The following is a 15,736-nucleotide window of genomic DNA, read 5'->3' as shown; positions in this document are numbered from 1 at the left end:
GGTAGGATTCGTTTTAAAACAATTCAAAACTTATCCATAGAAATTCACTATATATATAAATTGGGAGTTTCGGGTAAATTATGTTTATCTAGATCGTATTGAATTCTTTTTTGTTTATGTTGCATAGAAATATCTCGTAGTTATTTTTAGTTATTTCATGTTGTTGGGATCAAAGATCATTCCATGGGATTATCGTTAACAATGTTAAGGCTAAAAACTAACGTTCAACAAAAGCACACGAGAATTCAGATCATTTTTGCATAAAGATTTTAAAAATAATGCGCCATCCGACATAATATATAAATAATTATATATCCATACACATCATATATAAGTTGTATATAAAACAATGTTTCAGTGCTGTGCTTTGGATTGGTTCAAAATGTATGCACACACAAGGGCTGAAATTCCCCGATTTGGACAAATTTTTGAGAGTAGATCGAAGATTTTACAAGTTGACAATTATAAAATAAGTTTTTTTTTTGGTTCCACGGCGGACAAAACAAATCAAAGTTGTGCTTATTTTAATTACAGATCTTATAACAAATATGGCAAAAAGAAAAATAATAAACATACGTCTCTCTCAGAGCCATTCACAAAAAAGAAATAATGGGGAAAAACATTAAACTATTACTGTGTGGGTTTCGGTGTCTGTGTGTGTGTGTGTGCAACAAGAAAACAAATGATGAAAAAGCACCATCAGGTCGAAATCGGTGACCTTATAAGCTCTATATAGCTTTTTGGCTCTAGTTGCTGCGATTCAGCCAAAAGATGGTCTTCAACACAAAGTACGCTAGTCCCAGGCAATAGACGATCTTCTCGCGCTGCATCCGTTGCTCGTTGTTGATCTCAATGTTGAGCACACGACGATTAAGTTTGGCCAGTTGACGACGCAGATACAGGATCTCCTCATGGGGCGTCAGCTCGCCCATGGGCGTGCCCTCACGATGGGCCAACATCGAGCCATCCAGATTGCTCTGCTGCTGCTGCAAAAGCTGTGAGCGCTTGCTCGCGCTGCCCGTGGTCAGCTGGATGGGATAAAGAATAAGAAAATTGAGAAGATTGTTCAAAGATCACTTACAGCAAAGTTCTGATAGACCATTATGGAGTGCGAAATAGTTAAAAGAATATGAATAATTTCAAGAGAAACAATTTATTTTACTATTTCAAATTTGACAAATCTGTGAAAGTGTTGTGGTTTTTTGTTTATGCCAAATTATGGCACATATCTTTAGCTTGGGGTCAGAGGAAAAACTCTTATTTTCTTTTACGACAGCTATACAATATAGTTGTGCGTTTGTAATCAAATTAGTTGCTAATGTACTGCTAATTCGCACGAAAAGTTTCAAGAATTTTGGATTTAAGCGTAGCGCACTTTGTACAAATTGTCGATTTTAGATAACTTCAAATTTCATTTAACTTGCCAAGCAAATACATTTTTTCGTTTCACAAAATTATTAAAGTCGCTCTTAAAACAATGTCTCAAGCGCACTATTCGGATGAAGATGAACTGCCTCATCTGGAGTCGGTTAGCAATGCTCTCAAATGCGAGCAATCGGGTCACGTTATGGAGGCCATACTGTTGTACGAGGAGAGCATCTTTAAGATGGGTCATATGCACAACGCGGATCCCCACAAGCAACCACTGAGCCACAAGTATCTCAAGAAGTATGAATCGCGTGCCAAACAGTTACGGGAACAGGTGAAATCCCATCTACAGTCAAGCAAACTGTTGACGCACATCACCATCGAGCGGGATGCCCGAGGACGCAGCTATCAGCGATTGTTGGGCAACTATCTGAACGATAGTGTCAAGGAGGTGCATGTGAATGAGCCGCATCTCTGCGAGCAGCATCAATTCAAGAATCTGATCAACTTTTTCGAAGTGCTAGTGAAGAACTGTCGCTATCTGAAGTATATCCGACTGACGACTCGTCCGGATCCAGTGTTATCCAAGAATCAGTTGCATATACTTCAGCAGATACGTGCTGATCTGGCCACTGGCAACATTCACATGAACTACCAGATGGATGAGTCGCTCAATGATCGCAAGATTGTGCTCAGCTCGGGCATTGTGATTAAGATCGCACGGGGATTGCATTACTTTGAGCCCGTTGAGGATGTCTACGCGCTGGGCATGTGTGACTATGATTTTCGCAAGTGTTTGCCCACTGAGGTGGATATCTGGAAGTGTCGTGCCTTTGCCAAGATGCCCAGGGAGTCCAATGAGCGTTTGGCATACAAGCAACAGCCGAAGGATTCAATGGATCATGGCCAGGACATGGCATACTCCAGTGATTAAAGTCGTGTACAAAGTACAAAATTATAGGGTAAAGTTATATAAATTGGAAGCCAATCCCTTTTGCTTTTAAAATATATATGTAGTTCAATGGAACAAATCGAAATTAAAGTCTTAAGGCAATAAATTCTATAAAGCAAGATCTCATGTATATTTCAAACCTTTCTGAATGCATATTCCTAGCGAGACAAAAAATTCTAGACCTGTGATTTGAAAAAGAAGGCAGGATAACGAATTGAATGGCAGTTCACAAATGATACCTAACAAAAAATACTCTAGATTACCAACATTTTGACAACATAGAGACAAAGAGGATAAGTAAAGAACTAGAATTGATGAAATTGGAGTCATGGGGTCATCAGAGAATAGAGAATATTGTATAGGTATAAAATGAAATAAGAGTGACAAATGCAGAGTAAAGCTAACATTGTCTGAAATTCCTTACTCCCAGCTATGTTCAACTTTTATCTATAAAAGTCTCCTCGTAAGCAAAATGCTTTCAAGTTGATTAATTGTTGTTATTGTTATTGGGGGCAGTTCGTTAATCTCAAAACAAATAATGGAAATATGGTCAGCACTTATGCGGGGTGTGCGACAGAAATTTCTCGGTGTAGACAGCAATTCACATTTCGTCATAGTTGCATTATTAACTACAACAACAACATATGGTGCTGATAATAAAATGGGCTTAAGAAGATTACGCGAAACAAATCAATATATAGTCTTTTGAGTGGGACTCGTGAAATGTGATCGTCATGAAATTCTGACGCAACATTCGAGATTGGGAATTCCGCAAATTTGAATTTTCTATTTCATCTTTTAGTCGCTCGATTTGCTCACCTGTGAATCGGATTCCACCGAGTTGGCATCGTTGCCATTGTGGAAACCCATGCGAATGTTGCCATTGGATCGCACATATTGTGTGGCATTCTGCTCATCATCCTCATCGTCGTCATCATGGCGATACAGATTGCCATTGGGATGCAGTGGCGTGCTATCCTCGGAAGCCGATGGAAAATGATGATCCGTTAATGTAATGACGCGTGGTGGCGTCTGAACGCGCATAAAACCCATCGATGGATTCTTGGGCAATATCGAGTTCTCCAGCTGTATTTCACGCGGTGCCGAGCGCGTCTCCAGATGCTGATTGTGTCCCAGCACCACAATGCGATCCGGCACATTCATATCAATTTTATCATGATAATTCCACGAGTTCATCAAACCATTTTGATTCGACAGCAAATGATCTTCGTCAGAAAACTCGCCTGTGGCCTTAATGCGCTTGGGCACTCGCATCTTGTCGTTGATTTCGTGCGCAAACTTCGCATCGTTATAGAGATCATCGTCCAGGCCGTTGAACATTGGAGTGGGCGATTGTGGTGTGACCATATTTACTGTGTGCTGCTATACTTTTGTCCGGCACTGTGATGCTGCCCAAGGAACTGCGCTGCACTGATGATGATGATATCGTTGGTGGGTGCGGGACACGGACAAAGTTGTGTTGGTAAGAGAGAGAGAGAGAGAGACGTTTTCATAACAGTTATAAAGCACTGCAAATTTAGCCGGAGTTGCACAACATTGTTGTTGTTTTGTTCGTCGCGGGTTTTTTTCGTGTTCCCCTGTGTGTATTACTTACATTTATACAACTGACAGAAAAGCGTCCGTAATTTCTTGATGTATTTTTATAAATTTTATTTCTCTTTATACTTGTTTCCTTCTTTTCCTTCCTTTTTGCTTTCTTTTGTTGCCTTGTTCTTGTTTTTAGAATAGAGGTGGTGAAACATCGATGTCTAAAACTCGATGCATCGATGTTTTTCAAATGTTTTATATCATCGATTTTTTATAGCAAACATCGATGTTTTCCAGCCAAATAATTAGAAGAATATTATTGGCAATTAATTATTTTTTAAGGAAATGTAATTATTCTTGAACACTTTTGTTTCTTATACAAAGCTTTTATTAAAGCTGTTTTAATTATTGGGGTGTGACCAAAGGCCACATTTCCAGCAACTTCGCTTCAACCTAGATATAATATACCAAACACAAAAGATCTGAGAATTGCGCGTCATTTCAAATATTTATTTTGTCATTGTTCTCCTCATATTTGCCTACACAAAATGTCTCTTTTTGGTAAAATTGCATTCATGGGAAGTTCTTTGTGCTGCTTTTTTATTTCAATAATTGTATACCAAAAAGTATAGTCCGTGCACTTAGAAAATTTCGATTATTTTCAATATGTCGAAGTTTGCTATAAAAACATCGATTGGGTTGTAGAGTTAATTTTTGCAAATGTTCGACAATCTTAAATTTGCAATTAGATAGGTAAAAATAAAATTTGTTATAAAATTATTTGTTATTTTAAATGTATAGCTTCAATTTTGCATTCATTTTAAATAGCGATTATAAATCTTAACGTAATGTTTGCAATTCAGCAGCGCGCAGCCATTCACCACGAATCGCGCCATTCACACGCACACACACACAAGCGATAAAGCGTTGCCGCGCTCATTTACAACAAAATTTCTGCAGCAGTCGGACGAGTTGTGTAGTGACCAAGCGTCCTTTTTTTGAAATTCGCGTATTTCGAGCAATGTTTTTGTGACGAATCAAATAAATAATAGTGTAAATACACACTGTGTGTATGTGCATAAACAATAGTGTTATAAAAAACATAAAACGCAAAACGCATATTTAATTGCAGTTGAAATGTAAGTGCATCATATCAAAACCGAGAGACAGGCAACAGAAACCGCTGCTGCCGCGCGGTCTCTGCCAGCTGCGCTGCCGACGTCGCCGGGTACAGTACGCGCCGTTTTTTGTGTGCCAGCTGAAAAAGTTGATGTTGTTGGTTGAGTGTCTGCCTGCGACAGGGCGGGAAAGTGTAAATACAAATTCTGTGTGTGTGTGTGAATGTCCAAGACTATAAATAAAATGTAGCACGCTTTAAATTATATATATTTCAAATATTATAAATACATTTTGTGTATGTACTTGCAGCTAACGGTAATCCCATATAGACAGAGAAAGAGTATCATGGACCGTCGCTTAAGACGCCCGCGTCGTGCGGATGAGGCAACAGTTGCCGCCGCCGCCGCTCCCCCCACCAGTCAGACTAGACGCGTCGCCACCACCTCCTCCCTCACATCAAGCACACGCGCACGTGTTTCGCCCGTCCGCAACAAGGTGACAGTCCCCGAACCCCCCGTCTTGGAGTTAGGGCCGCGCACACGTCGCTCCAGTCGACCCCGCTCAGCGGCGGGTCAACCCACAGCTGCTGCTGCAGCGTCTGCTGCAGCGCCGCTCAAGGCCACGATCAAGCTGCCGACACCCATCAAGGAAGTCAACGAGGTTCGTGCAGTTTTTGTATTCTCTCTTTCCTCTCTGCCTTCTTTTCGTCTTTTCGCTCGTGCAACTCTCGGCATCGCAGAAAACGAGTGTCAGCGAGTGTCTGTGTATGTGTGAGAGTATGCATGTGTTGCTTCTGTGTATTGGTGAGCAGCTTATCAACCAGTTTCTCATATTGCTTTTGACTGTCTACTAAATAGCCTATCAAGCTTGTTATCTTTCTCTCGCTCTGTCTCTTTCTTAGTTTTAATCTTTTGCTTTCTTATCAGATCCAAGGTTTCCCCGAGAATTTTAGAATTAAGCGAAAAGTATAAACAAATTCCGCGGCAGGTGAATTGAGTTCAAAGCAGCGACACGTTGCGCGTCACGTGCGTAGAAACACTTTGAGTAGTTCAATATATTAACGTAATTGAAAAGACATTTATAGATAAGAATAATATAAACAGCCGAAGATCGTGAAGCCAAAAGTATTTTTAAGTTTGTTTATTTTTCAAACTACTCCAACTTTAATAATATATAAGTAAATAAATAACCGTGCAAAGGCTTCTCATATTTTCAATTCTTACTTTTTCGTTATACCCTTTATGTATACCCTGTAAGTATATGTTGGGTATAACAATAAGGATACATCAATTATTGATAATATTTTAACATAGGTATACAAAGAAGACTTGTGTTTTTTTTTAAATCTTTTATTTTATGTGTCTTAGGTCGAACTCCCATTAAATACACATATTATTCATATTCCTCAAGATCAAACTAACAATGTGAGTGTTACGACGAAAGATAAATACTTGTGAATCTAGAAGTGTTATATCTGAATGTGTAGAAATGTGTGCCCTTCTTTTTTATATCGATTTCGATAGGTTCGAAATCTTAAAATATATAAGAAAATAGTTATAATATATATTTACGCTTCTATATTTTGGGTCATTATACACTATATGTCATTATAATTATATGTAGTTGATTATTAGTTTTCTAAATTTCTAGTCTTAATTTGTAGATAAGGTATCTGTAAGATAAAATATCCAGCGTATCAAGTATTTCGAAGATAAAATACTTAGTGAATAAAGTATCTGAAAGATAGTTTTTAAATGACAGTATATTCATGCGTTGCTTTTGCATTTCAGATATCATCTCCGGCACGCAATTCGAGCAGCTTCCCGCTGACACTGACCACAAACACATCGACCCGGGCGCCCAACCAAACGATGGCCACCTCCTCGGTGAACAGCGCCAACACAAGTCGCACATACAGCAGCTCCACAACGACCACACAACACATCGAGATACGCTCGGAGGGCGGCGACGATGTGGACACTGAATCCATACGCAAACGCATCACGGAGCGTCTGCGTCGCTCGCTCTCCAAGACCATTGGCACACCCTCAGCCACACCCAATCCCGAGGAGACTGGCAGTCGCTACAGTCGCTCCGTATCGCGTTCCGTTTACGACGACGACAAGAGCTCGAAGCGCAGCTACTCCACGGGCGAAGAGGACATCGAAGAGGAGGAAGAGGAGAACGAACAGTTCCGCAGCTTCAATGCCACGCGACAGTCGGTGACACCATCGCTGGGTGGCACCTCGACTGTGTGCCGCCAAGTGGACACGCCACGTGAATTCGGTGGCTGGCCAGGCGCATTGTTGCTGCTGCTCCTCGTGCCCGCCGTGGTCTATTATCTCACCTGGAGTTGCACGGCGCGCAATGGCTGCCAGTTTAAGCAGCTGAATTTGACTGCTCTGCTGGACTGGAACTATCTGTCGCGTCAGGTGTTCCAAACGCATGTCGTCGGCGCCTTTACGGCCTATCAGTTTGTCGTCTTTCTGCTCGTCGCCTTGCTGCCCGGCTGGCGTGTGCATCTCACGCGGGAAACGTACAAGTTCAACGGCCTGGGCGTCTGCGTCACCTTGTTGCTGGCTGGCGGCATTGCCGAGTATCTCAAATATCCGGTGGCCAGCTTTGTGTTGCGTCATTATCTGCGCTTCTGCATCTATGGACTAATGAGCGCCTTTGTCGCTGCCTGCTGGAGCTATTGGCGTGTGGATACCACCAAATACAATGTGCTGCGCCAGACGCTGTCCAATGATTATGGACGCAGCGGCAACTTTGTGGTGGACTTTGCCCTGGGTCGCCAGCTCAATCCCAAGTGGCTGGGACGTGTGGACTGGAAGCAATACTATTATCGCCTCTCGCTGGTCAGCACTGTGCTCTATGCCGCCTGCTACATCTATCAGACGCTGCAGTGGCCCCAATGGCCACAGGCTCAGGATGGCGTGGCCTATGTGTTGCGCTACTACTGGAAGAATCTGAACTACGATGCGGGCACCTTGCTGGCGGCCTCTTTGCTGCTCATCTATGTGCTGGACTCGCTGCTCTTTGAGCATCATTTGAGCTGCTCCTTTGAGCTGCAGCACGAGGGTTACGGCTGCTTGTTGCTGTTGCGCTATGCTGCCACACCGTATCTGCTGAGCTCCGTTAGCAAATACTTCTACGAGCAGCGTGTGCCCATCAACTGCTGCCTTTCGGCCTACGCTGCGCTGCCGCTGCTGCTCATCGGACTGACCATCAAGCGCTATAGCAGCGCCTACAAGTACAAGTATCGCCTAAACTCGCAGAATCCGCTTTTCGCTAACGTCGAGACTGTGCACACCTATCAGGGCAATCGTCTGCTGCTGGGCGGTCTTTGGGGTCATCTGCGTCAGCCCAACTATTTGGGTGACATTCTCTGTCTGTGTGCATTGGTTGCTCCTTTGGTGCCACGTCTCGCTTGGCCTCCGTTGCTGTCGCTGCTGCTCTTGGTGCTGCTGCTGTTGCATCGTGCCACACGAACCAATGCTCGCAATCAGAGACGCTATCACTCTTCGTGGCATCGCTATTGCAGCCAGGTGCGCTACTATATTCTGCCCAAGATCTACTAAATCGCCAGCTGCATTTCATGATTTTATTTTTTCGTTTAATTCCCCATCCCACCTCTTTTTGTTTGATTTTTATTATTAGTTTGTAGCGTTGCATTCGAATTTTTGTATTGTATATAATCGATATATCAATTATTTGTATTTCACATTTCGAATTTATTCGTTCATTTTCCCCCATCCATCTCCCATTTACCCATTTCAATGATGATTTTAGTACAAACATTTTTTATTTTACTCACAACAAAACAAAAACAAACAAACAAAACAAAAAAAAGATAAGAAAAGGCAAACAACAAAAAACGTACACCAACAAATTAAATTACTTTAGTTTAATAACCCCACAATACTATAGTCATACAAATGATACACTATAATGCAACTAGAAATTTTCTAAGACTTAGAAACTAGTATTTAACTACTCAATATTAATTGTCGCTATAACAAATTCTATATACATGTCATTTGTAAATATTGCAATTACTTTATACAAATAAACAAAATGCTTTGGTTTCTGAAGTTCAAGAAAACCAATAAATGTCTTTTATTAAAGTTTATTTATTTAGTATAAAAACTTGAATTTTGAAGAAAATTAAAAAAACGATAAATCAAATTAAAAAAATAACTTCTTTACTGCTTGACTACATAAGCCACTGATTGAACTGCTGTTGCGATAAGCAAGCAGTACAATAAGCAGTAACACCTTGTCGCTGCCTGTCGTCAGATGACGCTGGAAAAAATGTGTATATTTCGAAGAATTATTTTTTTGGTTGCTTTCATCTATAATTTTTAGATTTTTTAAGTAATTTACTTTATCTAGGGAAAGTATTGAACAAATGCAGCCAAACAAATAATTACAAATAATTAATTATATTAAATGAAATTTCAAACAATAACGGCTGAACAACTTCACAACTGCTTAACATTGCTTTGCAGACTGCATAGCTGATAAAGCAGTATTATACGCCTGTTGCCACCGCTTATCGAGAGATAGCGTCATAAAAACGGCTGTAGAAAATTCAAATGTGAATTTCAAACATTTATGATTTGGATGACTTTAAATATGTACGCTACAATATTGTAATTAGTTTGGCCCGCGCCATCTTCGCGGATGCCAGCTTCTTTGGCATCAGTTCCATTCCAAATACACTTATAAGTTTATATTTTGTTTGCGTTTTTGTTTTATGAATGTTTTTTATACGAATAATCAGAAAAAAAAAGGTATAGCTAATGTATGTTACTGCCTAACTGGACCTTAGTTATACATCCTAATTTATTGAATATACAACATGCTTAAGCATAGACATAAATATTTATTTATTATTTGAATGAAAATATTTTAATCCCAAGCTTCAAGAATATTTATATATACTTTAATTGATGTATTATTATTGATTCCTAAAATAATCAAATACAAATTTATTGTCAGTAAAGTAAAGTGAGCAAATGAGGACAAATTTTCATCTAAAGTGTATCGTATTTTTTTATATTAAAAAGTAAAAGTAAATCTTATTTTTAATAAGTGTCTGATCTTAAAGAAATATGAACTTAAGATTGAATATTTTTTAAAAAAGATTTCGTTCTTCAATCAGATTTTAATATTAAAACAAACTTTTTTTAACATGAAGATTTCTAATTTCAAAAATGTTGTTCCTGTTTCTTGTCGCTTAGTTTAGAGAGTAATAATCTTTAAATCTTTGAATTTTAAGAATGACCAGTCTAGAATTATTGTAAAATTTTTATGTTGAGTTAAGAATTTATTGTCTGGGTTAAATGTTGATATCATATAATCATGATTCAAGATTTTAATCTTGACTTAGGCATAAGAAATCAGATATAGATTGACAAATAGAAAATAAATCTTTGTACTATCTTGAATCAAACAGATATAATAAACACAATCTTTATGTCGTTGAAAGAGGGCAAAATTCAAATGTCTCGCTATCATTAGATCTGAGCTAACGTTCGGCATTTGAATGGTCATTAAAGGAGCCAGCGGAACTGCCTGAAAAAAGTTGGCTGTGAAGTTGTTCGCTCGGAAGAGAACCTGCAAGGGAACAATTTGCTAATGTTGACGCCGTTATTGTATAATTTTCGTTCAGTGGGCGGTTCTGTCAGCATAGTAAATCGGTCGGGGGAAGGGAATGTATACGGTGGAGAGGAGGGGAAGGTGGACGGCATACAGTTTCATTATCAACGCCGTCGGTCATTTGTAAAGCGAACCGCAAAACGGCGGCGACGCTGGCTGCGGTTTTCATTTCTCGTTTTTTTTTTTTTTTTGACAGTTTCCGCGTCATTTTTCTATTGCATGTTGAGAGAAAGAGCGAGAACAGGCAAAACGGGAGCAGGGTCCAGCCATCGTCATTATTTTGGCATTATGTGCGGCGGCAGCGTTGGAAGTTCGAGAACGTCGAGCGACGAGCGACGAGCGTCGAGCGAGTCTCGCAAACATTCGTAAATGTCATTAACAGTTGTAACGGCTTTGGGACACGCCTACTCCATGCAAAGGTTACCAGCGGGGGCAGGGGCGGGGGTGTGGTTACTTTTTACACAAAATTACTTCTTTTGTGCGGCGTTGACATTCATCATCATCAACATTTCGCTCCAGTCTCGTGCTCGTGCTCTGTTGCCGTGTAAACGCCATGAAATATGCTATATAATATTTTATTTTCTGATTCAATTTCTGGTAAATTGCTCGCCTGGAGTTGGCTCGACTCACTCGAATGCCGCCCTTTAAAGCTGCCCACAACACACACACACACACAACAAAGTTCCATATTTTGCTCGATTTTCCTGTTTTAATTACGCACAACAAGAGCCGCAAAGAACTAAACAACTTGCTTTTACACTGCGCGAAATGTGGCATAATATTTCAATTTATTTTGAAATTTACATAAAAGTTTTTCTGATGGACAGAATTTTTTAAACTAAGTACTAAAGAATTTGCTCTTTTTCTATTAATTTAGTTTATATATTTTATTTTCGGAAAATATTAGTAAATCATCAATATTGCGTTGTAGATTTAACAGATCTCAGAAATCTTTTTGTATTTTTAAATATCTTATCAGATTTGACGATCAATTTCATTCATACATATATACATTTTTATTTATATATTTAGTTATCTCTTTTAAATTGTTAAAATTGTTTGTTGACTTATTTCGTGTTCTGATTTAATTTTATTTTAAATATAGTCAATTTGTAATCAGAGTTGCGCTTGTTTTTATTTCTTAGTTTCATTCCATACTTTTCTTATATTGCATATATATTTAGTATTATCCTTTATATGGTTAAATGGGAATTTTTAAATATATATATGTTTTTATAATATATTACATTTTTAAAAAGGGTCATTTAGAATAAATTATTATTTTATTGACTTCTTTTATGTGCTGATTTATGATAATTGTATTTTGAATATAGTACAAATTTAATTTTGTATAAAATAAGAAAATAATTTATACATTTAATTTTTGCTGTTCAATTATTGTTAAATACAAAAACAATTTGAATTATAATTCATAATTATTAAAAGTTTTCAAACTCCAGCTATACACAGTCAACAATTACCTATTAAGAGCATCTATAGAAAAAGTTTTGAGTTGCTTCCACAATAATGATTAAAGTGCACCTTAAGGACTTACTTAGTTTAAGTGTAGGACTTCTTTATCCTTTCACTGCTCACCGCAAGTAAACGGTTTCCGTTTGCTTTGTATTCAATTGGAAGCACTACACAAAATGTTGTCGGGTCTTCCTTGTTGTGTTTGTTAGTTTGTGTGTTTGTTTCTTCGCCGCAAAATGACAGTTTACAAATTTGCAGCAACATTTAGAAAACTTCCACAACGAGAAATGCCAACTTTAATTTAATCTTCAGCCCTTCGTCAGTTGAAGGAAAAACTTAATTGCAACTATGTTTTTGGAAGTATTTGCAATTTTGTAGTGAAGCTGAGAAACTAATTGCCTAGTATGTATTGATAAATACTACTAATTGAAATGAATAATTTAAATAATAAATATAAAATATATTTTAGATTTTTTATAATTCATTTGAAGGCACAAAATATATCAGTTATATTATGCATTTTTTGTTTAATGGAAAATTAAACTTTGAACTTTAAATATATATATAAAAAAAAAACAGTGAAAATACGAATTAAAGTTATAAATACCTTGCTTTAAAAAGAGATAAATATTTTTTAATTGCTGAAATAATTAAAATAATAAATATAACAATTTTTTGTCATGTCAATTTTTTTTTATTATTATAATAAATATATACGTATATACAGTGAAAAAATTAAAACTGAAACAATATTAAAAATCGGTAAAGACTCTCGATTTGCACAATATTTAGAGCTAAGATTGATTTTAGGAACTTCTTATGACCTACGATAAAGTATAAAAAATTTGCTCATTATACCCGCCACAGGTAGAAGGAGGCATCTCCGACCCTATAAATATTCTTGATCAGCATAAATAGCCGAGACGATCTGGCCATGTCCGTCTGTGTGTCTGTGAATAACAAGCGTAACTTTAGAGCTACAGCTGCAAATTTTGGTTTATGCAATAACTATAGTAATTGTGATTTCTGAAAACTTGGTTGTGATCAGACAAAAATTGTGGAAGTTATTAAAGAAATACTTTTGCAGAGCGGACAAAGCGGACATGGCGGACAGAGCAGACAAAATAATAGATAACAAGCGTAACTAGAGCTAGAGAATTTTGGTATATGCAATAATAACTATAGTAATTATGATTCCTGAAAACTTGGTTGCGATCAGACAAAAATTGTGGAAGTTATTAAAGAAATACTTTAGAATGGGCAAAAACGCCTACTACTTACTACTTACTACTACTTACTAGGGGTTTTAGTTGCTTTGTCCGACAATCTGGTATATTATGCCGTGTATGGAATATTTTGAATGTGGTACTATATGTATATAACAAATATACCATTTGGTATAATTTTAGTATTTTCGAATTTTTGGTATATTTAAAAAAATACCGTAATCTTTTCCTTTTATTCAAAATGGGTAGCGGGTATCTCACAGTCGAGCACACTCAACTGTAACTTTCTTACTTGTTTTTTGGTTAGCTTTAATTAAGGTGATAATCAAGAGCTATCAAAATGTTGTATATATGCTTTTCCTTTTAGTGACGCTCGCGACATTTATAATATGCCATAATATAATATGCACTTTGTGTTTAAAAGTAAACTAATTTGAATTTATAACTATAGATATTTAAAAAGTCATCTTAAGTGGGAAATAAAGTAATAAACAAACTTGCCGAAAAAAAATAAATATTTATGTATAAACTAAATAAATCAGAAAATACATAATTACTGAGTTTTAATATTATTGAATTTAGCAAAAAAGTTAAAGAATAAATGCATATATGTTTGCTTAAGTGCCTATGAAATTAAAGCAAAAAAAAATGTATTGTATTGTGTATTTTTTCAAGCAAGTTAATTTCTAATTTTACTCGTATTTAACACTTTTTAAATATGTATAGTTTGGAAGCCAAGATCTTTATTTTTAAAATAATGATTAATTTACAAAATTTATGCTTAAATTAATTCCTTTATTCAAATAATAAATTTCATACATAAATGCTTTAATAGTTGTATTTAATTTGTGTTTAGCCCACATTAAAATGCAAGCCTACATGATGGCAAGCTCCGACAATTTATGGCCAGCTTCTTGACATTTGGATCTGTCTGAAAACAAATCTCTATATATATTTTTTGCTCTAGCAGTTTTCTCTAACTGTCCAGCAAGGAGGCGTACTCAAGGCTGGGAAGTTTGTCGAGTTTTATTTAATGATCGTTTTGGAGAAATCAACACACGCATTAAATGTGCTGTAAATCACGCCTTGGTGTCAGCATCAGATAACGTTTGGCATAAATTTAGTTTTAATTGACTTAATGCTTGTACTTTTATCAAATAATTAATTACCGCTCAAAGTGTGGGCCACAGCTTGACTTGACAAACTGACCAACTGACGACATGAGGTGCTGTAAATGTCGCGAATTCGCTTTTATTTTGTTTTTACGCTCAAACTGATTTACGCGACTTTAATAACTTGGCTATACATTGTGAGAAGGATCTCCCAAGTCTGTTCATATCTCTCGCCATCTGCCTCATTGCTGCACTCTCCTCCATCCAATCTCGGGTGCCACATTCGCTGTCACTCAAACCGAACCGAGCGTTGTAAGCACAAGCAGCTACAAATCAAACTGACAGCTCTTGAATGGACTCAGCTGTTTAGACCTGGTTTTAATACGCATTTTGGCTATGAATTACATGCAACCTCAGTCAGGGAGAGGGACGATAATTAGGCTGGATATTCGGGCAGTTGCATTGTGGCTACTATTCTGTAATATGATCTTATAACTCTGGATCCCGCATCACTCTTAGCTTAACACATATCATACATCAGTTAGAGATGCTCACGTGACACGGAATTCTCAAGTTAACGAGATAAACATAATAAATTAAGTACAAGAGAATTAAAAAAAATGATGAAGGTCTAGCAAGTAAATAAAATAAATAAATAATAAAAATTCATTAAAATAAATGTAATGATTTATTTCAGAAAATTTAATTATAATTGCAAGATAGATTGTTAATAATGTATACATAAAAAAAGGTTTATTTATCAATAAGCTTATTACAAATTCGAAATGAATTGGAAGTTAATAAAGTTAAATCTATAAAATAGAGCAAAAATTGGAAAATATACAAAATAGTATACAATAATACAATAAATTAAATGTAGTTATTTTCTCTTTAATAAACTTATAATGTTTTTAAAGTTTATTTTGATTATTTACAATTAACACAAATGTTATATTATGTTATTAAAGCTCATTGAGAGGTAAATTTTATTAGAATAGTATATGCAATAATTGAATAGTCTAAATGTAATTTTTCGCCAGTTTTCAAATGAAAACTACTAAAAAAAAATATTGGGTAAAATTAATAATATATATTATTAAACAAATATCAACAATATATATTAAAATTCAAATTGTTGCTTATAAATATTGTTTATTCTGACCTCTAGAAAATTTAATTTGTACGATATTATTAAAGTTGTTTTAGAAATTCAAAATAATATACAAGCTTTATTTGATATACCAAAAACTTTGTAACTAAAATGAATTACAAAA

General features: G+C 36.6%; 3 protein-coding genes across 5 annotated transcripts; 2 read left to right on the top strand and 1 right to left on the bottom strand.

The window, feature by feature from the left end:
• Window positions 1–439: 439 nt before the first annotated feature.
• On the bottom strand, window positions 440–4,092 carry LOC117567066 (transport and Golgi organization protein 11). Of its 3 annotated transcripts, XM_034246806.2 has the most exons (3): window positions 3,936–4,092; window positions 3,140–3,751; window positions 440–1,028 (listed from the first exon to the last, which is right to left on the bottom strand). In XM_034246806.2, the coding sequence occupies exons 2-3, from the start codon at window positions 3,686–3,688 to the stop codon at window positions 747–749; spliced, it is 831 nt and encodes a 276-aa protein (XP_034102697.1). In that variant the 5' UTR covers window positions 3,689–3,751; window positions 3,936–4,092; the 3' UTR covers window positions 440–746. The 3 variants fall into 3 exon arrangements, with proteins under 3 accessions (XP_034102697.1, XP_034102698.1, XP_034102699.1); XM_034246807.2 differs by lacking the exon at window positions 3,936–4,092 and having other exon boundaries at window positions 3,140–3,929; XM_034246808.2 differs by lacking the exons at window positions 3,140–3,751; window positions 3,936–4,092 and adding an exon at window positions 1,082–1,226.
• Window positions 1,372–2,381, top strand: LOC117571208 (MIT domain-containing protein 1). Its single transcript, XM_034253254.2, has one exon. The coding sequence runs from the start codon at window positions 1,478–1,480 to the stop codon at window positions 2,300–2,302; it is 825 nt and encodes a 274-aa protein (XP_034109145.1). The 5' UTR covers window positions 1,372–1,477; the 3' UTR covers window positions 2,303–2,381.
• A 611-nt stretch (window positions 4,093–4,703) lies between the features above and the next one.
• Window positions 4,704–9,010, top strand: LOC117567065 (lamin-B receptor). Its single transcript, XM_034246805.2, has 3 exons — window positions 4,704–5,007; window positions 5,297–5,647; window positions 6,778–9,010. Exons 2-3 carry the CDS (start codon window positions 5,333–5,335, stop codon window positions 8,566–8,568), a joined length of 2,106 nt encoding a protein of 701 aa, XP_034102696.1. The 5' UTR covers window positions 4,704–5,007; window positions 5,297–5,332; the 3' UTR covers window positions 8,569–9,010.
• The last annotated feature ends 6,726 nt before the right edge of the window (window positions 9,011–15,736 follow it).

The sequence above is a fragment of the Drosophila albomicans genome, chromosome 3 (genome assembly GCF_009650485.2).
Source record: "Drosophila albomicans strain 15112-1751.03 chromosome 3, ASM965048v2, whole genome shotgun sequence".
NCBI classification, from domain to species: domain Eukaryota; kingdom Metazoa; phylum Arthropoda; class Insecta; order Diptera; family Drosophilidae; genus Drosophila; species Drosophila albomicans.
This window is presented reverse-complemented; position numbering and strand designations above follow the sequence as displayed.